General features: G+C 42.8%; 2 protein-coding genes across 2 annotated transcripts in view; one reads left to right on the forward strand and one right to left on the reverse strand.

Moving 5' to 3' along the window:
- Nucleotides 1–13,281, forward strand: part of LOC117440912 (arrestin domain-containing protein 3-like) — a 19,601-nt gene extending 6,320 nt beyond the window's left edge. The window contains exons 2-8 of the mRNA XM_034077135.2: nt 2,018–2,099; nt 4,868–5,015; nt 5,831–5,933; nt 8,320–8,576; nt 9,797–9,938; nt 10,239–10,384; nt 11,940–13,281. Of these exons, the coding sequence (XP_033933026.1) occupies nt 2,018–2,099; nt 4,868–5,015; nt 5,831–5,933; nt 8,320–8,576; nt 9,797–9,938; nt 10,239–10,384; nt 11,940–11,999 (938 nt within the window). The 3' untranslated portion in view covers nt 12,000–13,281. The remainder of the gene's footprint in view (nt 1–2,017; nt 2,100–4,867; nt 5,016–5,830; nt 5,934–8,319; nt 8,577–9,796; nt 9,939–10,238; nt 10,385–11,939) is intronic.
- Nucleotides 13,282–21,258: 7,977 nt separating this feature from the next.
- On the reverse strand, nt 21,259–26,086 carry LOC117440913 (myocyte-specific enhancer factor 2C-like; the record flags this gene model as incomplete). Its single annotated transcript, XM_034077136.2, has 3 exons — nt 21,259–24,845; nt 25,041–25,158; nt 25,975–26,086. Coding segments are annotated over 3 exons (531 nt in total), but the record flags the coding sequence as incomplete, so codon positions are not given.
- Nucleotides 26,087–27,407: the final 1,321 nt, after the last annotated feature.

The raw sequence follows: 27,407 nt of genomic DNA on the forward strand, positions 1-27,407 counted from the left end.
GGTGTCTTCTGATGAAGGACACGGTGTCTTCTGATGAGGGACATGGTGGCTTCTGATGAGGGACATGGTGGCTTCTGATGAGGGGACGTGGTGGCTTCTGATGAGGGGACGTGGTGGCTTCTGATGAGGGGACGTGGTGGCTTCTGATGAGGGGACATGGTGACTTCTGATGAGGGGACATGGTGGCTTCTGATGAGGGGACGTGGGACATGGTGGCTTCTGATGAGGGGACATGGTGGCTTCTGATGAGGGGACATGGTGGCTGTCTGCTTCTGATGAGGGGACATGGTGGCTTCTGATGAGGGACATGGTGGCTTCTGATGAGGGGACATGGTGGCTTCTGATGAGGGGACATGGTGGCTTCTGATGAGGGACATGGTGGCTGTCTGCTTCTGATGAGGGGACATGGTGGCTTCTGATGAGGGACATGGTGGCTTCTGATGAGGGGACATGGTGGCTTCTGATGAGGGGACGTGGTGGCTTCTGATGAGGGGACGTGGTGGCTTCTGATGAGGGACATGGTGGCTTTCTGCTTCTGATGAGGGACATGGTGGCTGTCTGCTTCTGATGAGGGGACATGGTGGCTTCTGATGAGGGACATGGTGGCTTCTGATGAGGGGACATGGTGGCTTCTGATGAGGGGACGTGGTGGCTTCTGATGAGGGGACATGGTGGCTTCTGATGAGGGGACATGGTGGCTTTCTGCTTCTGATGAGGGACATGGTGGCTTTCTGCTTCTGGTGAGGGACATGGTGGCTTTCTGCTTCTGATGAGGGGACATGGTGGCTTCTGATGAGGGACATGGTGGCTTCTGATGAGGGACACGGTGTCTTCTGATGAAGGACACGGTGTCTTCTGATGAGGGACATGGTGGCTTCTGATGAGGGACATGGTGGCTTCTGATGAGGGGACGTGGTGGCTTCTGATGAGGGGACGTGGTGGCTTCTGATGAGGGGACGTGGTGGCTTCTGATGAGGGGACATGGTGACTTCTGATGAGGGGACATGGTGGCTTCTGATGAGGGGACGTGGGACATGGTGGCTTCTGATGAGGGGACATGGTGGCTGTCTGCTTCTGATGAGGGGACATGGTGGCTTCTGATGAGGGACATGGTGGCTTCTGATGAGGGGACATGGTGGCTTCTGATGAGGGGACATGGTGGCTTCTGATGAGGGACATGGTGGCTGTCTGCTTCTGATGAGGGGACATGGTGGCTTCTGATGAGGGACATGGTGGCTTCTGATGAGGGGACATGGTGGCTTCTGATGAGGGGACGTGGTGGCTTCTGATGAGGGGACGTGGTGGCTTCTGATGAGGGACATGGTGGCTTTCTGCTTCTGATGAGGGACATGGTGGCTTTCTGCTTCTGATGAGGGACATGGTGTCTTCTGATGAGGGACATGGTGTCTTCTGATGAGGGACACGGTGTCTTCAATGTTGAGTTCAATGTTACTGCAAAAAAAACATAAGAAAAAAATTGGTTTAAAAAATCTAATGAAATAAAAGCAGAAATAACAAGAATTAATAACAATTTTACAAAATTAAATAAAAGCAAAAATCGCAACAAAATAAATAATAAAATAAAAGGTATAAAAATAAAAAATCATACAAATAAAAGATAAAATTTACAAAAAATGTATAAAACATATATGAAGACAGATATAGCAAAACATACAAAATAAAATAAATTGTAATTATGTCAGAAATCACCAAAATCTATCAAAAATAAAAGCAGAAATAATAAAAGTAAAAAAAGAAATGCAAATAAAAACCGAAAAATATTTACATGACGTCTGAATTAAAAGCAAAGAACCTTATATTTCAGTAAGAGGTCTCCATTTTGTTTTGCTTTTGAGCGGGAAATCTACATATTTAAAGGATATTCAAACTGCAGTTTCTTCACGAGAAGCGACTGAAAGCTTACCTTTGCGTCCTCGACTGTATCCTCCTCTAAGGCGCAGATACCCCGCTGTGTTGAAGTCACGTGATATTTATTACCTGTGTTTCTCTCCTCCAGACGAGGACTGTCCGGAGGAGGGTCTGACTGTGCTGCACGCCGGCCTCCACGAGTTCGCCTTCAGCTTCAACCTGCCTCAGATGTGAGTAATACAGTACATTCACTCAAGTACAACTTCAAGGTACTTTCCTTCAGTGTGTACATGTACTGCGACACCATACCTCTCCACTTGTACTTGTACTGTTCCACAAACCATTGAAACTGCAGTTGGTGTGTTAAATATCTGTTTCTCTGTATCCTCCTTTTTTCCATTCAATTTCAAACCTTTATTTAACCGGATTGGTCGCATTGAGATCAGAGACCTGCAGTATAGGTTCCACAGGAAACATGAAAGGACTTCATACATTATATTACAGGATACATTTACATAGTTATAGACATTTATAATGCCCAGAGTCAGTAGCGTGGCGTGGGGAAAGATGAGGGGAAGCCAATAATACGTCCTTTCTTTTGGGTCGGGGGGGGGGGGGGGGGGGTAACCAGATGAGTGATTACACCACCCGGTATCTTTCACACACATGTGTATCACACAGATGCAGGACTGTTAGCCTGCTATCTAGCCGACAGGTCCGCACGCGCTCTCCAGCCCAAACTCTAATAAGCATTCATTCACAAACTTCATCAGGAGACCATTAACGTCCGACTCCAGCTCCAGTCTGGGCATCGGCCTGCCATCAGATTGTATTTTAGTTGCTGCTGTAGCGGAAGTTTAGTACAATTACTTTTGAGTAAATACTCCAAATCTCCACCCTCCATAATTACACTTGCTTCAGTTGCTTGCTACTTTCTAACGGCTGTGAGAGAGGTGCAGTGACGCTATTAACTAACCTGTGATTGGCCAGGGCCATGCCAAGGGAAGCCTCCCTTGGCATGGCCCTGACCAATCAGAGGTTGGCAGGGGCATCACGTGAGCCTTGTCTGATTGGTCAATCCCTCCATTTTTTTTCACCAAGGGAAGACAATTTCGGCTAGCCTCCTCTCGCGAGATGGGAATTCCGGCTCTTCTTGCTGAGCCGGATCATCTGGCTCACCAAGAAGAGCCGGCTCTTTCGGCTCCCAAAGGGCTCTTCAGTTTACCACATATTATACCTTTTAATTAAATCAAATGTAGCGCTGTTTTGACTAATTATTTATATGTGTACACATATATCACTTAAATTATTCAAGACATCCTTTGTACTAAAGTATTCAAAAGTAAAAATTACATGTTTAATATAAATTATTTGCTGTGGCCAATTGTTTTCATTGCATTTACAGACCCGTGTAACTCTGATACCACCCAATGAATGCATTGACTTGCTTGTAGAACCACGCTACACAAAACAGATGGCAACACCTATAACAACTATTTAAAAAAAGGGGCTACTGTATCAACCTATATAAAGTATATAAATATAGTTTTTCTCCCTGCAGGAGAGGGGAGCGTGCTTTGAGATCAACTCAGCGGTCCAGACATCATAGCTACGGCGACATATATTCAGTTGCCAGTTACTTTTGGCATTAGGGCAGGGATATCTTTCAAGGTTTGACATAATGAATTGTGCTACTTTTGAAGCAAGCAACGATGTTTTCAAATCTGTAATCAAAAAGCTCCTCAAAAACACTATAGAAGCAGTTCCTGCCGTTGCTACGTTAGTTCAAACGGTAACAACGGACTACTTTTCTTAGCGGATGCATGTCAATTTAAATCAATACAAAAAACAATTTTTTAAATCAATAAAATCTTTTTCTAAATCCATAAAAGCATTTCAATTATTATTGGGAGTCATGTCGTTACTTTGTTGAGAATGTGGCCGTGTGTAATAAGCGGGATAATGTCCACATTGCACAATGTGCCTTCATGCCGATCTAGATCCCTCCGCAAAAACAAAACAAAAAACGTCTCGTTCGCGGGCGAGAGCCGGCTCCCGTCGTTCACTATAGGAAACGCCCCTATAGGAAACGCCCCTATAGGAAACGCCCCTATAGGAAACGCCCTATGGGAAACGCCCCTATAGGAAACGCCCCTATAGGAAACGGCCCTATAGGAAACGCCCCTATAGGAAACGCCTCTATAGGAAACGCCCCTATAGGAAACGCCCCTATAGGAAACGCCCCTATAGGAAACGCCCTATAGGAAACGCCTCCTTGCTGCGGTCTGCAGACAGACTCTATTGCCTCTCGCAGCAGAGAGTGCAATCTACTGTTTCACCATAACATCTAGAGGGGCGCTGTTTCACTCTTTGTGAAATACTCAGTGAGAATGGGGCAGAGACGGGCCGGCAGCAACACACAGCAAAGACTTTCCGAAACTAAACGAAGGGTTTTTATTTATTTATTAAAATTATAACTACAATCCTAAAAACAGGGGAAGCCTGGCTTCCCTTGGCCTCCGGGAGAAAACGCTACCACTGGTCATAGTATCAACTAGCATTCATTTAGCCTAGCTTTAAGACATGCAGAGGAAGGAGATGCTCAGTTTCAACTCTCGCTGAAGATTGTTCCGAGCAAGTGGAGCTGCGCACATAACAGCTGTCTTACTAAGACAGTCCTTGCTCGTAACAAGACTACACCATGCGACCTCAGACAGTAGCTGCCTCTCTCTGTGTGATCAGGGAGCAGATATACTACGGGAGTTTACCCAACATGGCTTTATAAATAAACGATGGTGTTGCAAATGGAGCTGCTGAAACATGTCAGGCTCGATCTGAAACTGAAGTATTTGTTTCCCGTCCTTCGAGGATCTGATGTTCCTCACGGGGTCTTTAGCAGACCCCTCTTCGGTGTTGTGATGGTCTGTTGCTGCTGTGATGCGAGAAACATGTCAGCCTCGATCTGAAAGTGAAGCTTTGCCGTCTGGGTGTTCCTCAGGGCTCTGGCCACGTCCTTCGAGGGGAAGCACGGCAGCGTGCGGTACTGGGTGAAGGCCGAGCTGCACCGGCCCTGGCTGCTCCCGGTCAAAGTGAAGAAAGAGTTCATCGTGTTCGAGCACATCGACATCAACACGCCGCTGCTGCTGGTACGACTCTCCGCACCCTCTGAATCTCTCTCAGAGACACATGTAGCACACGCCACTTCCTGTGTCCTTTGCAGACCGTGAACATGCACTCAGAGCTATAGAACACACTACAAGAACAACTAAACATGGAATGCCTTTGTCTTTCAATCTTTCCATTTACATGCACTAAAACCTGGCAAAATTAACTATTAACATACAACCTCAGAACATACACTGGTCATTGGTGCTTTTTATATATATTTGTACACATGTTTTTGTATACAGTAGTCTTGTTTTCGTTGTTCTTAGTCTGTATCATTTTAAGTAAGAACTTCCTTTAGCTTGACCCTAACCCGGGGGAGTCAAACTCAACTTCATCTCGGCCACATCATGGTTGCACTCAAAGGGCCAGTTTTATAAATAAGACTATATACAAATACATATATAAATATTTAATATATATAAAATAATATATTATATTACATTAATGCCTTCATAAGTCTCTTCTGTGAGCATGTCACAACATTTAGAAAAAAAGTCAGATTCTGAGAAAAAGTCAAATTTGAGATGCATTGTGGGACATGTAGTTCATGGGCAACGTGCTTCTGTAAGTCGGCATGTAACTGTATAATAAACATGATATTCTTTGCCAGCTCTTGTGGGGCCGCATGAGGCCCCCGGGCCTTGAGTTTGACACCCCTGCCCTAACCCTACTACGTTTGACTTATAATCTGAGGCACAACAACAACAACACAAACAAACAGACATGATACAGATGTATAGCATGTATCTGGCAGTGTCCCGTAACCCAGAGTGTGATGCTGGTTCTGTCTCAGTCTCCTCAGGCCGGGTCCAAGGAGAAGACGCTCTGCTGCTGGTTCTGTGCCTCAGGGCCCATCTCCCTCAGCGCCAAGATCGAGAGGAAGGGCTACACTCCAGGTGAGAAACCATGTAGTTCTTCTTCATCTCTTCCCGCGCCTCCTCTTCCTCTTCCTCACTTATAGGAGAAGATGGTCGGATCAAGTCTGAAATGTGACTGAGAGGACTGACTGGAGCACAGAGGATGCTTCAGGCTGACTTTAGTGATCTCCATCAGATGGATGCAGTTCAGGTTCTCTCTCAGAGCATGCTTCGGGCCCAGGTGATGCTGCTGGAGCCTCTCAGGTGGTTCTGGTCTGAGTCAGAGAGGCTCTGACAGGGGCCAGCTCTCTTTGAGCAGATTGCTGACAGGTGGAGCAGGGTTGATTTAAAGCTGCTCACGAACACTTGTCGAGTCAAATGAACATGTAATCATTTAAAACATGTAGTCGTATACGCTGAGGGCAAAAGGAAGTGGAAAAGGAAGTGGAAAAGGAAGTGGAAAATGGAAGTGGAAAGGGAAGTGGAAAAGGAAGTTTAAAGGGAAGTTTAAAGGGAAATGGAAAAGGAAGTGGAAAAGGAAGTGGAAAGGGAAGTGGAAAAAGAAGTTTAAAGGGACGTTTAAAGGGAAGTTTAAAGGAAAATGGAAAAGGAAGTGGAAAGTGGAAAGGGAAGTGGAAAATGAAGTGTAAAAGGAAGTGGGAAGTGGAAAATGGAAGTGGGAAAGGAAGTGGAAAAGGAAGTGGATAAGGAAGTGGAAAATGAAGTGGAAAGGGAACTGGAAAGGGAAGTGGAAAAGGAAGTGGGAAGTGGAAAATGGAAGTGGGAAAGGAAGTGGATAAGGAAGTGGAAAGGGAACTGGAAAGGGAAGTGGAAAAGGAAGTGGAAAAAGGTGACCGTGTGACTGTAAGCAGAACGTCTGAGGATGAAGTAGCTCTGATACATTTGATCGATTTCACTTGTATATCGACTTTCTTTATTACTTTGGAATCAGAATCAGAATACCTTTGATATTCCCACAGAGAGGAAATGTACGTTGTTCCAGCAGAAAAGAGCCAAAGACAGCTTCCTGTTACCTAAAGCATGCAAACAAAAGTATTAAAGATACAAACAATTATATTAAAAAAAGTTACACAATTTACAAAATACACATCCTGTGAGAGTTCTGAGGATTTAGCAGCACAGTTATTAACGGCATCGATGTGTATTGCACATATTGCACACAGTTGGTGGTTAACAACAAGGCGTGATATAGTTTGTGTTGTTGTGTATTAAATATAACAAAAGACACACTTTGTCCCAGAATCATTTATCAGTTTCTCTGATAACTGGCCGGCGTCCCGCGGCATCCGGACCAACACCACCTGACCCAGGGACAGTTTCATCCCACAGGCCATACGACTGTTCAACACCTGAACTAAGAACATCCATAACATTCTCCTGGTTGCTGCTTAGAAACGATATATCTATCAGATTCCAATCACTGCATATAGAGCAGTGGTTCTCAAACTTTGTCTCTCATCCCCCGCTTTGAACAGGTGGGCCTTTTCAAGCCCCACCTGTTCCTCATCGCTCCAATAAAATGGTAGGCCAAGCTTAAAATTGTCAAATGTATCGTTCTATAACGGGGTCTCCAACTTTTTTTAGGATGAGGGTTACTTTCAAAAAATAAAACAAGTCGTGAGCTCTTTTTAGTTTTTTTGCAGTGTATATATTTAGCACATTTTAACATTATTATATGCTACCTTTAACCTTTGAGTGCTGTTTGGGTCTGTGGGACCCGTTTGCAGTGTTTACTAAAATAAAATGTAGCAATTTAATTATTTTAATCTGCTTTATTTGGTGGTGGACGTCACATCCTCTAGGGGGGTCCGGGGGCATGCACCCCCAGGAAGATTTTTTTTAAATGTTGAAGTTGAATGCATCAATCTGGTGCAATCTAGGGCTGCTCAATTAAATCGTATTTTAATCGCAATTACGATTTTGGCTTGCAACGATTATGAAAACAACATAATCGAAATAAAACGATTTTATTTATTTTTTAAATAGGTTTTTCAGTTGAATTATACTTAAAGTTCAGGGTAATCAACTGTTAAAAACATACTTTTCAAATTATTTTCTTACATAAATTGATGTTTTTCAAAAAAAAAAAAGGTTTTTTTTTTTTTTTTTTTCGCGACCCACCTATCACATCTCTGCGCCCTACCAGTGGGGCGCGCCCCACACTTTGAGAAACGCTGATATAGACTCTGATTGCACTATTTCTACTCTATTTTATTTGTATGCACTTTTGTATCTGTTTCACTGCACTGTTGGAGGAGCCTGTGACCTCAGACTTCATTGACACATCTGCACTGTAGCTATGTACGGATGACAATGAAAGCCTTGAATCTTAATAATGTCCTCCCCACACTTAGGTGACTTCTCTGTCAGTCCGGCAGACTGATCTCTTCTCCCTCCTATCCAGGCGAGTCCATCCAGATCTTCTGCGAGGTGGAGAACAGCTCGTCCCGCGTGGTGGTGCCCAAGGCGGCGCTCTACCAGACGCAGACCTTCTTCGCCAAGGGGAAGGGGAAGCAGATCCAGCAGCTGGTGTCCAACCTGAGGGGCGAGACCCTGCCGCAGGGCAAGAGCCAGAGCTGGGAGGGCAGGCTGCTGAAGATCCCCCCCGTGTCCCCCTCCATCTTGGACTGCCCCATCATCCGCGTTGAGTACGTCCTCGTGGTGAGTGAGAGTAACGTTCATTTGAGTTTCATAATGTACAGACACTCCCAGGAGACCCATCACTATATGATTATCATGCAGCAAAGAGTGTACAAAATATAGAATTAAGAAGGTAGTACATTTAGCAATAAGTACATTAATAAAGTATACAAAATATACAGTTCAGATAGCACGGTAAGAGTTCAAAGATCCCCCCGCGTCCCCCTCCATCTTGGACTGCCCCATCATCCGCGTGGAGTACGTCCTCGCCCTCTGGAGTGTGATAATGTACAAACACTCCCAAAAGTCCCATTAATATATAATTATCATGCAGCAAAACGTGTACAAATATACAGAATTAAGAAGCAGGAGAAAAGGTTTCAAATTGAGCAGAAAGTTCAAATAACCGCATTAAAGGGTTCCCCAAGGTGGACTCGTCCAAGTCGACCTGTGTTGTCTTTATGCGCAGGGGGAGGAGCTACAGGTACAGGTAGGAGCTGGTGCTCAGAGTCTGAGACATGTATACGGGTAAGAACATGAAAAGAACCCATACAAAGACTTTAGATGGAAGTATCTGCAAAATATAAAGTTGAGTTCTTAATTAAAATAAAATATACAGTTAAGATGTAAAATATCCCGAAGTATACAAGATAGAGAAATGTAAAATCAAGAAGCAGTAAAAGTCCATGCAAAATATAGAGTTAAGATGTAAAAAGGTTCATATATAATATATTCATTTAGGATTCAGTGAAACCGTCAGAGTATGCAGATGCAGTACAAAAGTACACAAGATATTACAACGTGTACAAAGTCAAAAGTAAGCATAATATTCCAGATGATCAACAGGGAACTGTCCTTACATGGTGATGATTGAGTGACATGGGGAGTGTGTGTGTGTGTGTGTGTGTGTGTGTGTGTGTGTGTGTGTGTGTGTGTGTGTGTGTGTGTGTGTGTGTGTGTGTGTGTGTGTGTGTGTGTGTGTGTAGGACTTCAGAGTACACAGTGTTCACATATCTCAAATGTATGTGTCCTGCATGCTGTGGTCATGTGTGTATTAAAATACTCTGAGTACACGCACACACACACACACTCACACACTCTCTCACACTCTCACACTCACACACACACACACACACACACGCACACACACACACACACTCTCTCTCTCTCTCTCTCTCTCTCTCTCTCTCTCTCACACACTCACACTCTCACACACACGCTCACACCCTCTCCCTGTGCAGGTGTACGTGGACGTCCCCGGCGGCCTGAACCTCTCCCTCTCCCTCCCTCTGGTGATCGGCACCATCCCGCTGCACGCCTCCACCTCCAGGAGCTCCAGCATCAGCAGCTGCTGCAGCTGGGGCCCGGCAGAGACCCCCGAGGGTGCGTACGTTATGCTGTAAAGCATATTTCATTTAATCCTGTTTGGTTTTATTTATTTTTATTAATATTTATTCTTTGTTTTTTTTATTATTTTTTTATTTTTTTGTATTTTTAAATACAATATTATTTATCATGTTTTATTCATTTTATTATTATTTTTATTTTTTTAATTAATTACTATTTTTATTTAATTTATTTTTATTTATTTTTATTTATTTATTTTGCTGATTCTGATTGCTCTGCATGTCTCCTTATTACACAAGCATCTCTAATATGTGTGTGTGTGCATTTTGATTGCAGCCCCTCCCAGTTACAGTGAGCTGGCGATATCAGAGTCTCACAGGAGGAACTGTCTGGTCGGCTGTGATAGGTCGGAGGGGGGGGGGGGATCTCTGCTCACTTACATCACTGAGTTCAGATATCTGCCCCCCCCACTCTACTCTGAGGTACACACACACACACACACACACACACACACACACACACACACACACACACACACACACACACACATACCACGTCACTTCAGGGGACATTACATTGACTTACATGCATTTCCTGGAGACTTACCCTAACCAAGTCTTCACCCTAAAATTAATGATCCCCCTTATGGGGACCTCCAATGTGTCCCCATAAGGGAGGCGAGTCCCCACACGTGACTATGAAAACAGATTTAGGTCCCCACAAGTATAGTAAGGCTAGTCCACACACACACACACACATGAACATGAACAGCTGTGATGCATAAAAAAACGATACAAAATATGCCAAAAGATACAGAGAAATAACGTTAAGAAGTAAAAAAATTGTCAAAGTCAACTTTATTGTCAATCTTTCAGTTTGTGTCCAGACAGAGAGATCAAATACCGTTTCCCACAATCCCGAGGAATACTAAATACAAATATGTATATAAATATATATACACAATCAAAAGACACATCTGTAAATATGCACAATGCAATCAATGTATACAACACAACAGTCACTTGAAAAATGTTCGGTTAAAATGCGTTAAAAGAGTTTACAAAATAAGCGAAATGTCCAGTGTTGCTGCCGTGAACGGGTCGGGCTCGCAGTCTGTAAGCTAAGCTCATATTAACCACACAGATGCGAGAGACTTGATTTCTCTGCAATGAGAGTATTTCCCTAAATGTTTGTCACCTGTTTACCACTTCCCGGTGTAAACAATCTAAATTTAAATGTGTTTAGTTTTTTGCCCCAGTTGCCAATTTGATACCTTTTGCATTCCTTACTGACGTCTCCCAGCGACATACAGCGCACACGCCTGACCTGTGTGACATTAGGGCGTGTGTTAGAGTGTGTATTTATGTACCCCTCCATAAAAGGACATGGCATTGTACCGTCAAAAGTAAAAGACTCAAAATAAACAATCCAAAATGTCAATAGAAATAAAATAGCATGATAAAAAAATGTTGAATTAATGTACAGTAACAAAATATAAAGCAGGATATTATATATTCATAAGTATGTGAGGAATGGAATATTAAATATTGAATCGCGGTCCGGCAGAGGCTCAGTCAGCAGGGGCTTGGCCTGGGAGCCGTAGGGTCTCCGGTTCAAGTCCCCGAACAGACCTAAATATGGAGTGTGGACTCGGAGAGGTCCCAGTTCACCTCCTGCCCTGCTGTGGTGCCCCTGAGCAAGGCACCGGACACCCCCCTTCCCCCCCACTCCCATTGCTCCCCGGGCGCTGTGCAATAGCTGCCCACATGTCACTGTGTGCTCTGCATGTGAGAGCATTACAGAGGGGTTCATCCCTCCCCATTCTATCTAACACTTTTAACACTACTTTTCTACTTCCTGGAGTAAACAATCTAAATGTAAACGAGGTATTTTGTTTTTTGCCCCAGTTGCCATTTGTAGCCCTTTTGCATTCCTTACTGACGTCTCCCAACAACATGACATTAGGGTGTGTGTTAGTGTGTGTATTTATGTACCCCTGCCTCAGCAGTAAACATGCCCCCCCCCTCCCTCCTGTAGGTGGATCCGTACCCAGACCCCGTGGAGGTCAGGAGACCCGAGACGTGTCCGTCCCGCTGACGTTAGCTCGATGCTAAGGGGGGGCTCCACGCTAACGGGATCATCTGCACAAAACAAGACACCGTCACCCTGCAGCTGCACCGCCCCCAGATTAGATATCATGTGCAAAGGCCAGAGGGGGGCAGCAGACATTGAGTATTCGGTGACGTATGGATTTTTGGACCCTCGATATCCTCCTGTGCTCAAGACGAGGCAAGAAAAATAAAATAATAAAAAAAAATAAGTTCTCTGACACCACTGTAGGCTCCGAGGAGGAACACTAAGATCTCAGGGAGCGTTACAGTGAACTTTGCACAATCCGTTATTACTGTTTTTCTATCGGGAATGGGAAGGTGCATTCTGCGGCGGCCATCTTAGGAGGTTAGCATCAATATCCATCAGCTTTTACTTAAAATCTGTCAGCTGTTTTTCGTACAAAATGCATAAAGTACGTTAGAGAATAGATAGATAGACGAGTCTTCACTTATGACTTAAGAAAAGAACGGACCAATGACTGTTACTGATTTTTGCGCCAACCTGGTGTTTGGAGCTAGCGTTACGGTACATTTTCTGCTATTTTAACAATGTAAAATCCTTTGGAGGCAAATGTCTAACTTACAGTACAGGACGTTCAGATCCACAGGCCCAATAGCAACTATACATTCATCAGGTTAGAAGTCAGTTAGCTAATGTAATGGTAACGGAATGCTAACGGAATGCTAATGTAATGCTAACGGAATGCTAATGTAATGCTAACGGAATGCTAACGAAACGTCGGCTAGTCATGCTAATGCTGTGTCTCAATTTGCATACTGACATTTGCCTAAGTGCGTCCCAATGCAAGGTATGGCAAAATGACACGATGAGTACTGGGTGGGGCACTTATAACGGTCAAAACCACTTGAGTTTTTGTCGACACTTCTCACACTCAGCGAGCGCCATTAAAATGTTACTTCATGAATCTTCATTTGTTTAGTTAGTTGTTCGTTGGATTGCCGATGACAACATAGTGCCTACAGACATGGTTTATAGAGTTACGCTACTTCCTGTAACAGTTATTAAAGGATGAAGTAGCGTTAGCTCGTATCCTCCAAAGATGGCCGACGCCACATTCCCATTCCCTCTCGGTGGTTTTCATATTCTGCAGATTGCCTACATGCTGCAGCAGATTCTGTCCAAATAATATGGTCACGCCTCGATGTAAACGGCACATTAGAGTCGAGACAAAAAGCTAGACGTGGTTCTGGTTCTAGATTTCAGGTGGACTCATGACTTCCTGTGAGCTCAAAGCAGAAAGAGAGACGTGAAAAACACCGCAAGCACTTAAAGACAAGCTTAAAGAGTGTGTGACTGTGTGAGAGGGTGTGTGTGTGTGTGTGTCTGTGTGTGTCTGTCTGTGTGTGTGTGAACCCAGACAGGGTCTAGAGACAAAGCACAACTCAGACCAACAACAAATCGTACCACAAGTCGCCTGTCGGTTTCTGCTCCGAAGCTTCTCTTGCTGTATTTTTATTTTATTTTTCCAGACATGGACGTAAAGATGGAGCTTCCTGCTCGCAAAAAAAAAAAAAACGATAAAAATGTTTACAGATGAATATATCAAACGTTCAGACACGACTTCTTCCACCTAGAAACTTCAAAGTGCAATATATTTTTGTATGTGTGATTTGTTTGCACTAGTTTTTCATATAATCTGTTGCTGTTTATTCCATTTCTGTGCATTCAATATTATTGTCATGATGCTATTTCTGTCATGATCAACTTTTGATACAATAAAAAGGTTTATTTTATAAAATAAAGACGTTTCTAGTGTTTTTATTCGTGTACTTTTTCAAGATTTCTACAAAAGCCATGAGTGTCTGCAGATGAAGACTGAACAGTGGACACCGATAGACATTGAACATGCCATGATGTCAGATAAAGAATAAATAGGACACTTTTTATGCTGGATTTATTTTTTAAAAGCCATAGTTTAGTTCATTTTTATTGGACGATTAACATTTATTACATATTTTAATTGTAATCTTATTACAGCATGTTTTTATTTCATTTTTAAATGGAGCAACCGTCACGAACCCCATTTCCCCGCGATAAAAAAATATATAAATACTGATTCTGATATTAGTGTCTGTGGCTACACTGTAAACAGGAAGTGCTAATTTTGTAAACAAAGACAAATATAGGATCATGTTGGGACCCAAAACATGCCTCAGTGAATCCATGCTGTGTGTGTGTGCGTGTGTGTGTGTGTGTGTGTGTGTGTGTGTGTGTGTGTGTGTGTGTGTGTGTGTGTGTGTGTGTGTGTGTGTGTGTTCTACAGCTGCTGTTTCTTTATCCTCTGCTGACTCTCTGCTGCTCCAGATGTAAAACTCACGAGAGCTACTGATCTAGTTTCCCGCCGACAACAACACGCTGTTTCATAACTTTACAAACCAAAGAGGAACATAACGGATATTTTAAATGGATATAAATACAGCAGCCGTGGGTGTGTGTGTGTGTGTGTGTGTGTGTGTGTGTGTGTGTGTGTGTGTGTGTTAAACAGGGATTTGTTGTGTGTGGGCTGGCTCAGATAATCTTGAACACCCCATCGGCACTTTATAAAGACATCAATCTGTTCAGGTTTTGTGGAGTGGATTTTTAGAGCTTTATTTACGTATCTCACTTTCATATTGTGACGGGAAAGGTACGGTGGCCGACCGGAGCAAACGCGCTCAAACGTCCCATCCTTATACGTCCCAACACACCATTAGGGTTTATGGCATTTAAAGAATGCACCTTGTTTCCATCAAGAGCTGCAGCTCCAGAAAGGAGTCAGATATAAAAACGCAAAGGTTCTACGTGAAGAAACATGTCCAGCAACTCGACAGCGCGTGCAGCGTTTAGAGAGCAATTAGCACGTGCCGCGTTCAGAGAGCACTCAGCAGCTCGAGGAGACGCGCAGGAACCACACGCTGCAGAAGACACAACGCAGACCAGGGCGCGCTGCATGTGTTCAAGTTGCGGAAGTTGTTTCTTCGTGTGTTTTAAACATAGTGTCAGATATTTGTGCACAATGAATACTTTGACTTCCGATACTTGAAGTGCGTGTACTTCAAACTGAAGTACGAGTTTCAATGCAGGATGTGTTATTGGCTCTTTTTCACCAAGTAAAGGAAATGCCATTACAAATACAACCGTTCTTGTTACATTAGCATACATTGATGTGTGGGGGTGTGTATGTGCGCGTGTGTGTGTGTGTGAAACTTACATATCTGTGATTGTGTGTGAGGGCTCTGTGACTGTGACTCTGAATTACACACACACACACACACACACACACACACACACACGCGCACACACACACACACACACACACACACACACACACACACACACACACACACACACACACACACACACACACACACACACACACACACACACCGAGCAGAGGTCACATGAACAATGTTTTGGCTTCTGCCATACAGGCTACGTCTGTCCTGCTGATAAACACAAACTGGTTTGAACTGGCTGCAGAGAAACACACACACACACACACACGCGCGCGCGCACACACTAACACATTCACACTCACAGATAGGCATCACATTTCTAAAGGACCTTCTCATGTTGCAAAGAAAGGGAAAGCTGTGGTTGGATGTTTTTCACATGATCCACAAGACCCCGTCTGAAAGGGTTTTATGTGTGCGGTACATTACTGAAGTCACATGTTGAGGTGTGTGCACGTGCGTTTCAGTTTCAGAAGAGAAATGCCCACACACACACACACACACACACACACACACACACACACACACACACACACACACACACACACACACACACACACACACACACACACACACACACACAGGCCAGCTCTCAGCGTGTCCTTGGTAACTTCTCAGCTTCGGTTGCAGGCAAAACATTTTGGGAGAAGTCACAGCGTGGTCCAGGGAAGATATGTGCACGAGCTAAAGTGAAGAATGTTGAAAGAAAGAGAACATGATGTAGTTTGTCAAAAACGAGGATTAAAGTAACAAAACATGATTAATTACAGTGTGCTATGTTGAAAAGGATAGTTTAACAATGTGATACAAGTCATATGTCTTGTGCTTTTTAAAGTTGTAGTACATTAAAAAGTAATGGTATTGGATGTGAAAAAGCTTCACATCAGAGGAAGCAGGAACTATGGGATGTTTGTATTTGAAAGCCAGGATTTACACCATAGACTGTATATATAAATATTTACACATTACGACGGGGTGCAACTAAATATCTCACATTAAACATCTGAGAGTGAAGAGAATGTGAATGCTGCTTCTGAAGCGCGGTGTGGATCAGGGAGGTGTCAGAGTTATTGTCAGCGAGTGGCGCCCCCTGCCGGCAGTCTGCAGAAACACACCATGATGCAGGAGAGCCGCAGCAGCTGGGTTAAATGAATACTGACCGAGTCCAGATTCACAACTCTTCTATTTCCACATGTTATAATATGATTTTTACATATTGTTTCATATTATGACTTTTTCTTAGTTTTAGATATACTATGCTATGACCTTTTTTCAAATGTTTAGACATACTATGAGTTACATTCTAGTATTTTACTATACGATTACTTATTTCAAATGTTCTGACATATGACTTTTCATTTTTTTCAACATACTTCGACAAAGAAGAAGACTTGACGGATGTGTGCGCGTGTGTTCACGAGGAGTCCTCGATGTTTCAGATGTTACATTTTCATATTAGCGTTTATTTGAGTTTTTCTTTTTACTTATTCCAAATGTTCCAACGTACTATACCCACACGTGTCAAACTCGAGGCCCGGGGGCCAAATCAGGCCCGTGGTGGATTTAATTTCAGCCCGCAGGATAATTTCTAATCACTCTTAGATCTGGCCCGCCGGTATATCGCACCTTCCCTCCATCCTGAGGGTCTCCTCCGCTCAGAGCCGGACCCCAAACATTGATGACCTTGCACCCTGATGAGACGCCAAGTGTCTGAGCTAGCATCTCAGAGCAGCACACTGAGTTCAAAGGATGCTTCCTTCTGCACTTCCTCTCAGGACAGCAGGGCATGTTTGGTTTCTCTCTGAGGGAATAGTTTAGTTGAAGCTGTGGTTGGCCTGTGGGCAGGGCTGGACTGGGACAGCAGATCGGCCCTGGCATTTAGACCCAGCCGGCCCAAATCCATAAAACAAACAAATAGTAGCGGTTATTGACAAGAAGAATAACTCAGTATAATTTAAAAAAACGCTATTATTATCCTTTTTACGTACCAGGGGCAAACTAAACTAATACATACAACAAGTATGTGTAACTATCAATCATTAGAAATCAGACCTTCAAACCCTCTCACAAAGCGAACAGTGACCGAGCACTAATAGGGGGGTCTGATGGTGGTGGAGGCGGGGAGGGAGCGGATCAACAACTTGAGCAGCTGTCAACTCAACTTTGTAAATAACCAACAAAAGACGATCACCGGTTCATCTTGTTTTTGGCTTGAGAATAGTTTGGGCAGCGTGAGAGCGTGAGATTGAGAGTGAAAGCGTGTGTCATACGCCAGATGCGTGAGAGTTGGCAACCCTGCATTACCGGCTGCAGGTGGGCCGACCCGTTCTACAAGAGGGAGACAATAGCTGTACTTATTCTTTAATGAGCCACATGCCATGATGCACCAGCTTCAGACATCCTTACAGAGCCACTCCTCCACCACACACGAACGCGCACATGACCAATGAGGGCACAAGATAAGTTTGTGCACAGATGGAAGGCTGACAGGCAGGTAGGCCAAACCAAGTTCCCATCAGCAGGAACACGTGGGTTTGCTATCCTGGCTCCAAAATGGTGGAATGAGCTCCCCATTGACATCAGGACAGCAGAAAGCTTACACATCTTCCAGACTGAAAATTCATCTCTCTCGACTCCACTTCGAGCGATAGAATTGTTAACAAAGCACTTATATACTAATAAAGGACTGGCTCCTCTAAAGCCAGTTGAGTAGCACTTGAAATGTTTGGCTCTATGAAACCTGATGTACTTTATGATTCTGTTTTCTTCAAGGTTGTGTCTTCCTGGTGGAACGCACTTATTGTAAGTCGCTTTGGATAAAAGCCTCAGCTAAATGCAATGTAATGTAATGTCTGGGGGGGTATGCCCACCCCCCCCCCCCCAGAAGAAAAGTTTTAAAAATAACCCCTTAAATGATGACTTCTAGTTAATTTAAGGGGGGGGGACCCTATAGTGCCCTGCCTCCCCTTTCTATGACAACACGATAGAGATAGGACCAGATGAGTCTACAGGATGAGTCGACGGCATCTTTTCTTGGGCTCGTTTCTCCCACAGATCGACCTCTGATATGACTCCCTGATAAACACTGCTATGTCATTGATTAGGTTGAAAAGTGTTCCACATTCGATTACAGTTTGGGAGGTTTCAGCCAGGACAAGATTAAGAACATGAGCATAGCACCACACATGGACATGAGTGGGTGACTGGGAGGTCATCAGTGCAGAGAATCCTTTGTACCGGCCTTTCATATTGGATGCTCCATCCGTTGCATTACCTATACACACATGCCCTTGTCCAGTTTCAGATGCTTGAAGTATTGTCCGGTGGAGGCGTGGCACTTCACTAAAGCCACAAGCCTCTCTTGCACAGTCTCATTGACATATTTTAAGATGACTGAACACTGATCCTGAGAAGTTATGTCTTGTGTTGTGTCCAGCTGAACAGAAGACATTCCGGCCTTCTGGACATCACTGGAGATACTTCCTTTGATTTAGACTACGAACAGTTTCTATGATGGAGTTAGCAGTAGCTTTGGAGAGTAGGGGGGTGAGAGACCCTCTACCTTTTGTTCCACTGGATTGGTGCAATTTCTTGCTCTTCTCTACGCAATCATCCAGATGCTCTTTTAAGCAGACATCATACTTTCCTAATAAAAGGATGAGCTCCAAAAAGTTACCGTGGTCCACGGTGTTGTCAGCTAGCATGCTCCCTCATTCTCCACCTGCCTGCACTTTCACCACACGCTCCAAAACCTGACGTCTCTTTCGGACTTGTTCCCTATGAGCAGACATCTGACTGCCAGCAAACATGCTTTCCATGTCTGCTTTAGAGCACCGTAAGAAGAAAGCTTCAGCACAGGTTGAATGTGTAATGCTCTTTTTGTGCTCCTCTGTACGCTGGTGTGCGTGCCTCCAACCTGACATTCCAGTTATAAAGACATACAAAACAAAACAACATATGACGTCCCTTGCAATATGACGCCACTTCCTGCTGGTGCCATCTTTACCGGTGAAGACCGTCTGCACAACTGGATTTCTGGTATGTTGTAAAAACATCTGTAACATAGATGGCTCGGGGCGGGCAAAGTAATCTATGTCCTCCTGCTCTTTGCTCTCCTCACTCTCCTCCTCTGGGGTGCTGCCTGGCTCAACACGATGATACAGAATGATGGATTCCCTGATAGAGGTCCATCCAAATAGGCATTGACATAACAATACCACACAGTTAATGGTCAAAACTACATGTGTGCCTCCATTTTTTATCTATTTCTATATTATTCATTCTATATATTGTCAATCAAAACTACCACAACAAGCTGACTATAAACATTTTCTTCAGGTCCCAAAAGACCACTGTTGCCCTTATAACCAAATAAGTAAATACACTAAACAAAACAAGCTGCCAGCTGACAGTAATTGTTCATGAATGTTGGTTAACTTTCAATGAGACAACGTATCAGAGTCCCATTAAGCTATATTTTAACTTACCAGGGAAAACCTAAAAAAGCCAGTTTACTAGCTTGGAGGCTAACGAATGTTTCTCTTATAATATGTGTCTTATTAGTGCTTCATCAAAGGGATATTAATGGGTTCCAGAACTACAGAGTATCATAACCTTAATAATAATATTTTCCTAATTTTCTTAGCTTCTGCTTACCGCCAGTTCTCCTCGCTCTCCCCACTCGCGCTGATCTCTCTCCCTCTCATCATCTTCCTCACCACCAATATCGGCCACGGGTTAGAAGAAGATGGACCTGCACCTGTACTAAACATGTCGGTTATTTTGACACAAGCGGCAGCATCAGCACGAAGGGCCTGCTTTTTTCTTGCCCGCAATTGTTCTGCTCTCCCTTTTCGCTTGGCCTTCGCCTTCGCCATTTCTAACTCGAACTTTTTTTTTTCTCGAAAAAAAAGGAAGTTTGGCTTCAACGGCCGGCTCACCTCCTGGGGGCGTGATTTAATGATGCACACCGAGCGGCCCAAAGGGGGAGGTGATTAAAGATTTGATTGGGCCGGCCCAGTGTCAATTACTAAAAACATTTAAACAGAGGGCCAATATACCCGTCTTATGGGCCGGGACTTCAGAAAAAAAAAAGAAATGACGTGTCGGCCCAAAAGGCACGTCGGCCCACCGGGAAAATGCCCGGTATGCCAGATGGCTAGTCCACCCCTGCCTGTGGGGAAATGTGCTCATCAGAAGTGACTCTGGAGAAGCTGCAGATAGAGCCGTGAGAAATGAAAGCAGCTGATTATTTAATGTTTTTATAGGCAATAGTTTAAGCTTTGTTAGTTCCAGGTTTAATGTGTGCAACAAGTTCATTTCATACGTTCTGCTATAAACATTGAACCAGTCCGGCCCTCCACGAGCACCCTTTTTAATGTTGGCCCCTGAGTGTTTGAGTCTGACCCCCCTGCTTTAAGGAATATAAGATTACCTCAAAGTCAAACTCAACTTTATTGTCAATCTTTCAGTTTGTGTACAGACGGAGAGATCGAAATACCGTTTCCCAGAATACAAAAACAAATATAAATATGTATGCAAATACCTATATATACACAATCAACAGACACATGTGTACATATGCACACGTTAAGACATAAAAGCACAACAATATATACACAATAACAGTCACTTCAAAATCTTTGGGTATATATCTTATATCTTCAGGCATTATAATTATATTATATATATAGATACAAATACAGTTTAACATGATTTTCTAACAATAAAGGATGCATGTCAAATATTAAGATAGGCAATAATTTAAGCTTTGTTAGTTCCAATAGTTCAATACGTTCTCTATTCTATTTTTATTATTTTTTTTCAATGTTTCTACATACTATATAAACTATGACTTTTTCATATTTTTCGACATACAACTTTTTTCTTATTTGTCAACAGACTGAACTCTGACTTTCTTTCAAATGTTTCGACATACCCTACCATGACTTTGTCTCTAGGAACTGTCGTCGTGCAGCCAACCCTTTCCAATGATGACAAACCACACGGACACTTTTGTAACAGAGCCTGCTTTATTTCAGTAATTTTTTTCTGCAAAATACAAATACTAGCACATTTGTGAGTGAGGGAGTCGCTGCACAGGATCTTATTCTCTGAGAAGCATTGTCTCCAAGTGGCGACAAAGGCCAGCTTATGCCACTAACAATCTCCGTATCATATATTTACCTTGTGGTTATTAGAAGCCCATGTAAAGAATACAAATCATTTCATCGGGGCTTTTTGAGGTCCAGGCCGTCGGGAGATAATCAAACCACACACACTTCGGTTCGTTCACCCGAGGCCTGACGACCCGGAGAAAAGAAAAGCAGAGAAGCATCTCTCTTCTCAACACACAGTGTGTAGTTTGTAACTCAACGGCAGAGTCTTCTTTTTTTAATTTTCAACCTCGAGCAGATTCTATTTTCTTTTACATGTTAATTTACTGGACTGACAGCAGATGGGGCGCACACAGACCGACTGCAGCCGAGGGTCCGAGCTCCAAATATACAATTTTAAAACCAAAATATTCAAATGTGAACAAAGCCTCAGCGTCCTCTCCGTCTCCTTTTCAATACAAACATCATGGATATCAAATATACTCTTATTGTGGCGGGTGTATGAGACAATTCCGGCTCTTATTGTGGCGGGTGTATGAGACAATTCCGGCTCTTATTGTGGCGGGACAGTTTTAGATACAACGCACAAACTATTCAAAATGTCCACAAAGTCCTTTTAAATGTACAAAAACACAGAGGTGGGATGTACTTAAATACCTTTACTCAATTCCTGTACTTTGGAAATACATTTGAGGTACTTGTACTCCTACTCCACTACATTTCAGATACAAATACACTTTTACTGCAACATTTTACTTTGATTGGGTATTTCTACATGTAGGCTATTGTCCTTTTACTTGGTAAATGATTGTAGTACTTCTCATCACTGTAAATACTGCATATATAATAACCACCACAAAGTCATTTTTCCAAATACGTCTGAAAATATCTAAAGGGTTTTTTAAATCCCTGAATGTTAAATAAACGCACGCCCATCTGCTTTTTACACTTTTATATTAAAGTTATCTTATTAAATAGAGCTGCAGACATCCAAGAATATCAATTTGATATAATAAAGAATTCAAAAAAACATAACACTATATAAACTTTGTGCAGCAAAGCATCTCTGTCCTGTTGGATATGGCTTTTAGGAGGGCTAAGCTAACGGCTAACAGCTAACGGCTAACAGCTAACGGCTAACAGCTAGCTCTCTCTGTGCATAACAACAAGGCCATGAGTGAAGTTTCACTCAAGTTTGGATTCATCTTGAATTTTTTAATAAAACCCCAGATGTTTGTTGGTTTTATAGGAAAATAACGCAGGTTTTGTTTGTATGGAAGCAAATGAAGCCCCAACAAAATAGGATTTCTTTTTTATTAAGGCTAATTGTGAAATGTGAAACCACTACTGAATACTTTAATAACAAGTAGCTATATTCAAAGCATTTAAATAAACATTTGACTTTCAGTTAAATAACAGCTGTGTAAATGATACAAGTATGTTTTTACTAAGCTCTTACATTCTTATAATTAATCTCATGTTTATTTTATGTCCAGTTGTTAGGAGAGGGTTTTTAGTTTAGTATTCAGCAGTGGAACATCTGTAGCCTTCAGAGGCGTGTCCACTTCTTTGCTTCCACACATCTGGATTGCAATTCACTTCAAAATCACATTTACTTTTTCTACCACAGCTCTAACTCTGAGAAGCGCGTTCACATCAAGTGAAACTTCTATTCTATGCAACCTTTCTACCGCTCACACTAAAACCTCCCCGTCACCATCCACCTGTAGTCTCATTTCAGCTCCCTCATCTTCCTCGACTTCCTCTTCCTCCTCTTCATCACACTTTTCCCTCTACATATTTAAAATGTACTAAAATATGTTGAACCTGCAACATGGCGTTCCCGCTCATGCGTGATATGAAACCGTTCAGAGTACCAGACTTCTTCACTTTATCGAGATGTGCATGTAGTATATTTGTTCTTTACTCATCATTATGCCGCCCCCCCCACCCGAACACACACACAAAACAAGCGATACATGTACACAACACACTCTCCCCACTTCAGAACTGCAGGAATGTTTATCAGACTGCTAAATTAAAATGTTCCAGCATCACTAGAGACATCTCGCCTAATTATAATAAAATAACATCAGACGAGCATCACGTCAGCATTTGAACCAAGACGTTGCCCGTGTCGAGCCAATCAGACGCTTCCATGGCGTTTATATATTTGCAGCTGTCAGTAAAAGATCGTTTTTTTAAAGATTTGTATTCTTCACCTTTGAGTGTAAATCTTAGCAGTTTGATAAATACTCTCCAGATGTTCCTGTTTTCTCTCTGGTGTACGGCTACAGTAAATACAGCCCCCCCCCCTCACGTACATATAGCACACCCACTCAGTACATAAGAATATAATAATAATAATAACACTATAAGGTAACGTTACGGCCTTCCCTCTGGGCGACCAGGTGCCAACCAGAGACATCTCTTGTGGGCTGATTTTGGGCCGATTGAAAGGTTTTAGGGGACTCAAACCTGCATTTTGTTTAGCCCTAAAAAGCTGGCAGATAAACTGATATGTTCGGCAATTTGCAAAATGAGAATGCGTTGCATCAATTGGCCTAAATGTGCATTATAGTTCATGTTAGAAACGGCTGATTTGGACATTGAGTGGTTTTGGGGGTTATTGAGGATGCTGATTACATTTTTGACATTTTCTGGATCACTAGTAGTTTTAACTAAAAGGTGGCCGTATTTTAACTATTTGTCGGCTGATTGTGATGAACTTTGGGTTGATTTTAAAGTTTTAGGGGCAATTTTGACCCCAAAAAGCTGGGCAAAGTATGTTGGGCATCAATTAGCACAAATTAGCACAAATTAGCATCAATTAGCATCGATTAGCATCGATTAGCATCGATTAGCATCGATTAGCATTATAGTTCAACAGTTAAAAACGTCCGATTTGGACAGTTTTGAAGTGTTTTTTTGGGGGTTATTGAGAATGCTGATTTCATTTCTGACATTTTCTGGATGAATGGCAGTTTTACGACAACATTTCCCGCTTCACGGTGCTGGAAACGAGACAAAGAAACCCACGTTTTTCGACGAACGGCTGTCAATCAAATGCGGGAAATTGTCTGAATCGAATGTTTTTGACGTTGGACAAATGATATATTAAAATGCATCGATCCCACACGGATTCGTACACCTGGTCACCCTAACTACCTGCCCCCCCCCCTCATGTGGCCCACCCCTCACTGAGCCTAATGCGTTTCCCTGAAGGGCTGCTGTGGTGCTCCTCGGGGTTGGGGGGGGGCAACAGGAAGTTAACGTGATGATCTTCTCGTTCTTCGCTGCCTTCGAACGAGCTTCCGCACGACGAGGCGCTGTCGCCGGGCGGAGAGTACGAGGACACGCCCGCTCCTCCTCCTCCAATCAGAGCGCTCAGCATGCGGTCCCGGGGGGGCGAGGCCGGCTCAGATTTAATGTGGAGGTTGGGGTGAGAGGAGAGGTTCAGGTTGGAGGTCTGACACAAGTTCCTGCGGGGGAGAGAGAGGGGTTTAGTCGGGGTGAGGGAGGGAGGGTCTCTGATTGGTTGGCTAGTGAACAGTTCTCGTTTCATTTCATTATGAGTAGACGTGAATCCCATGGGAGCAGCAACGGAGAAGAGCTCCGTCGCCCGGGACCTGAGTCCGGAACATACTTTGTTATATTCTGACAGGCTCTCGTCTCACCCCATGTGACCCAGAGCGGAGTGCTGCATGTTCTGGATCTGCTGCTGCTGCCAGGCTGATCCCAGACCAGAGCCACCGAACCCAGAGAGGGAGGAGAGGTCGCTGCTGAGGGAGAACTCTGAGGAGGGCAGAGGAGAGAGGACACAGAGAGGAGAGAGGACACATTACACAATATACACAATATACACAAAAATACCTTCCAGATCCTAGAAGTACTGTCGAAAGGTACTTCATGAAACTACTGCAATACATTCAGAGGTAAATATTCATTAATATTAAGTCTGCGAATAAAACGTAAATATTCATCATGTCTGTAATTCTGCAAGTGATTTAAATATAAATACCATTTTAATATTCAAATGACTCACAAATAGCGGTGTGTATAATTGAGAGTGTGTGCCCACAAATATAAAAAATAACTAATTTAAAGAGTAAAGATTAATCACGCGATAAAAAGTCATTAAAATGTAAATGGTCAAATAAAATAGAATTAAGCAAAACAAGTATTTACTATTTTAACTTCAAATACATTTTCCAGCACAAGCAATAGTTTTTATTTTAGTAGTTGTACTTTTTAAGAACTACCTTTTACTTCACAATTAGTACTTTCTGGGAAAACATATATTAAGTACTTTAACTAAATATGACTTTTAATGTTCGTACTTTGACTACATTTTAATTCACAATACTTAAAGTAAAGTACATTTGGCTGATAGCTATTTGGATTAGGCTAGGTGAAGTATTTCCACAGTGCAGTGTACGTACTCGAGTACATTTTGATATTTGTATGTGTTGTATATGTTTCTAGTTATTGTGGTTGTGTATTTGTATTTGTTCTCTGTACAACACGTTGGTCGACTGGGTTGTTTTAAATGTGCGATATAAATAAATAAAGATTGAGATTGAGGTGGACGATGTGAATACTTGTGTTTACCTGTGCCGTACGGCGAGGAGAGGGAGGAGGGGTACCCCCCCATCACCTGTCCGGAGAGAGAGACGGAGGGGGAGGAGAGAGACTGGGCCGACTGCGAGTTCACCCTCTGGTTCTGAGGAGACAAACACATCTTCATACAACCACATGTACTTATACTCACTAGCTCACAACCACATGCAGGTTCGAGTGTGTATCAGCATCAGAAGTACTCAGACTTTGTACTTGAGTAAAAGTAGAAGTACTCAGGTCTTGTACTTGAGTAAAAGTAGAAGTACTCAGATCTTGTACTTGAGTAGAAGTACTCAGATCTTGTACTTGAGTGAAAGTAGAAGTACTCAGATCTTGTACTTGAGTAAAAGTAGAAGTACTCAGATCTTGTACTTGAGTAAAAGTAGAAGTACTCAGATGTTGTATTTGAGTAAAAGTAGAAGTACTCAGATGTTGTACTTGAGTAAAAGTAGAAGTACTCAGATGTTGTATTTGAGTAAAAGTAGAAGTACTCAGATCTTGTACTTGAGTAAAAGTACTCTGATATTGTACTTGAGTAAAAGTAGAAGTACTCAGATCTTGTACTTGAGTAAAAGTAGAAGTACTCAGGTTTCGTACTTGAGTAAAAGTAGAAGTACTCAGATCTTGTACTTGAGTAAAAGTAGAAGTACTCAGATCTTGTACTTGAGTAAAAGTACTCAGATCTTGTACTTGAGTAAAAGTAGAAGTACTCAGGTCTTGTACTTGAGTAAAAGTAGAAGTACTCAGATCTTGTACTTGAGTAAAAGTAGAAGTACTCAGCTCTTGAGTAAAAGTAGAAGTACTCAGATCTGGTACTTGAGTAAAAGTAGAAGTACTCAGATCTTGTACTTGAGTAAAAGTAGAAGTACTCAGACCTTGTACTTGAGTAAAAGTAGAAGTACCAGAGTGTAGGAATACTCTTGTTACAGTAAAAGTCCTGCATTCAAAATGTTCCTCAAGTGAAAGTATAAAAGTATTCTCATCAAAATATCGTGAAAGACAGTGAAAGTAGTCGTTGTGCAGATTGGTCCATTTCAGAATAATATATATATATGTTTTATAATGATTGATCATGAAAGTGTTCTCAGAGCTGGTGAAGGTGCAGCTAGTCTGAAGTACTTTGTAGACTGCAGGGTAGCTGGTGAAGGAGCAGCTAGTCTGAAGTACTTTGTAGACTGCAGGGTAGCTGGTGAAGGAGCAGCTAGTCTGAAGTACTTTGTAGACTGCAGGGTAGCTGGTGAAGGTGCAGCTAGTCTGAAGTACTTTGTAGACTGCAGGGTAGCTGGTGAAGGAGCAGCTAGTCTGAAGTACTTTGTAGACTGCAGGGTAGCTGGTGAAGGAGCAGCTAGTCTGAAGTACTTTGTAGACTGCAGGGTAGCTGGTGAAGGAGCAGCTAGTCTGAAGTACTTTGTAGACTGCAGGGT

The sequence above is a fragment of the Pseudochaenichthys georgianus genome, unplaced genomic scaffold (genome assembly GCF_902827115.2).
Source record: "Pseudochaenichthys georgianus unplaced genomic scaffold, fPseGeo1.2 scaffold_1328_arrow_ctg1, whole genome shotgun sequence".
Taxonomy (NCBI): domain Eukaryota; kingdom Metazoa; phylum Chordata; class Actinopteri; order Perciformes; family Channichthyidae; genus Pseudochaenichthys; species Pseudochaenichthys georgianus.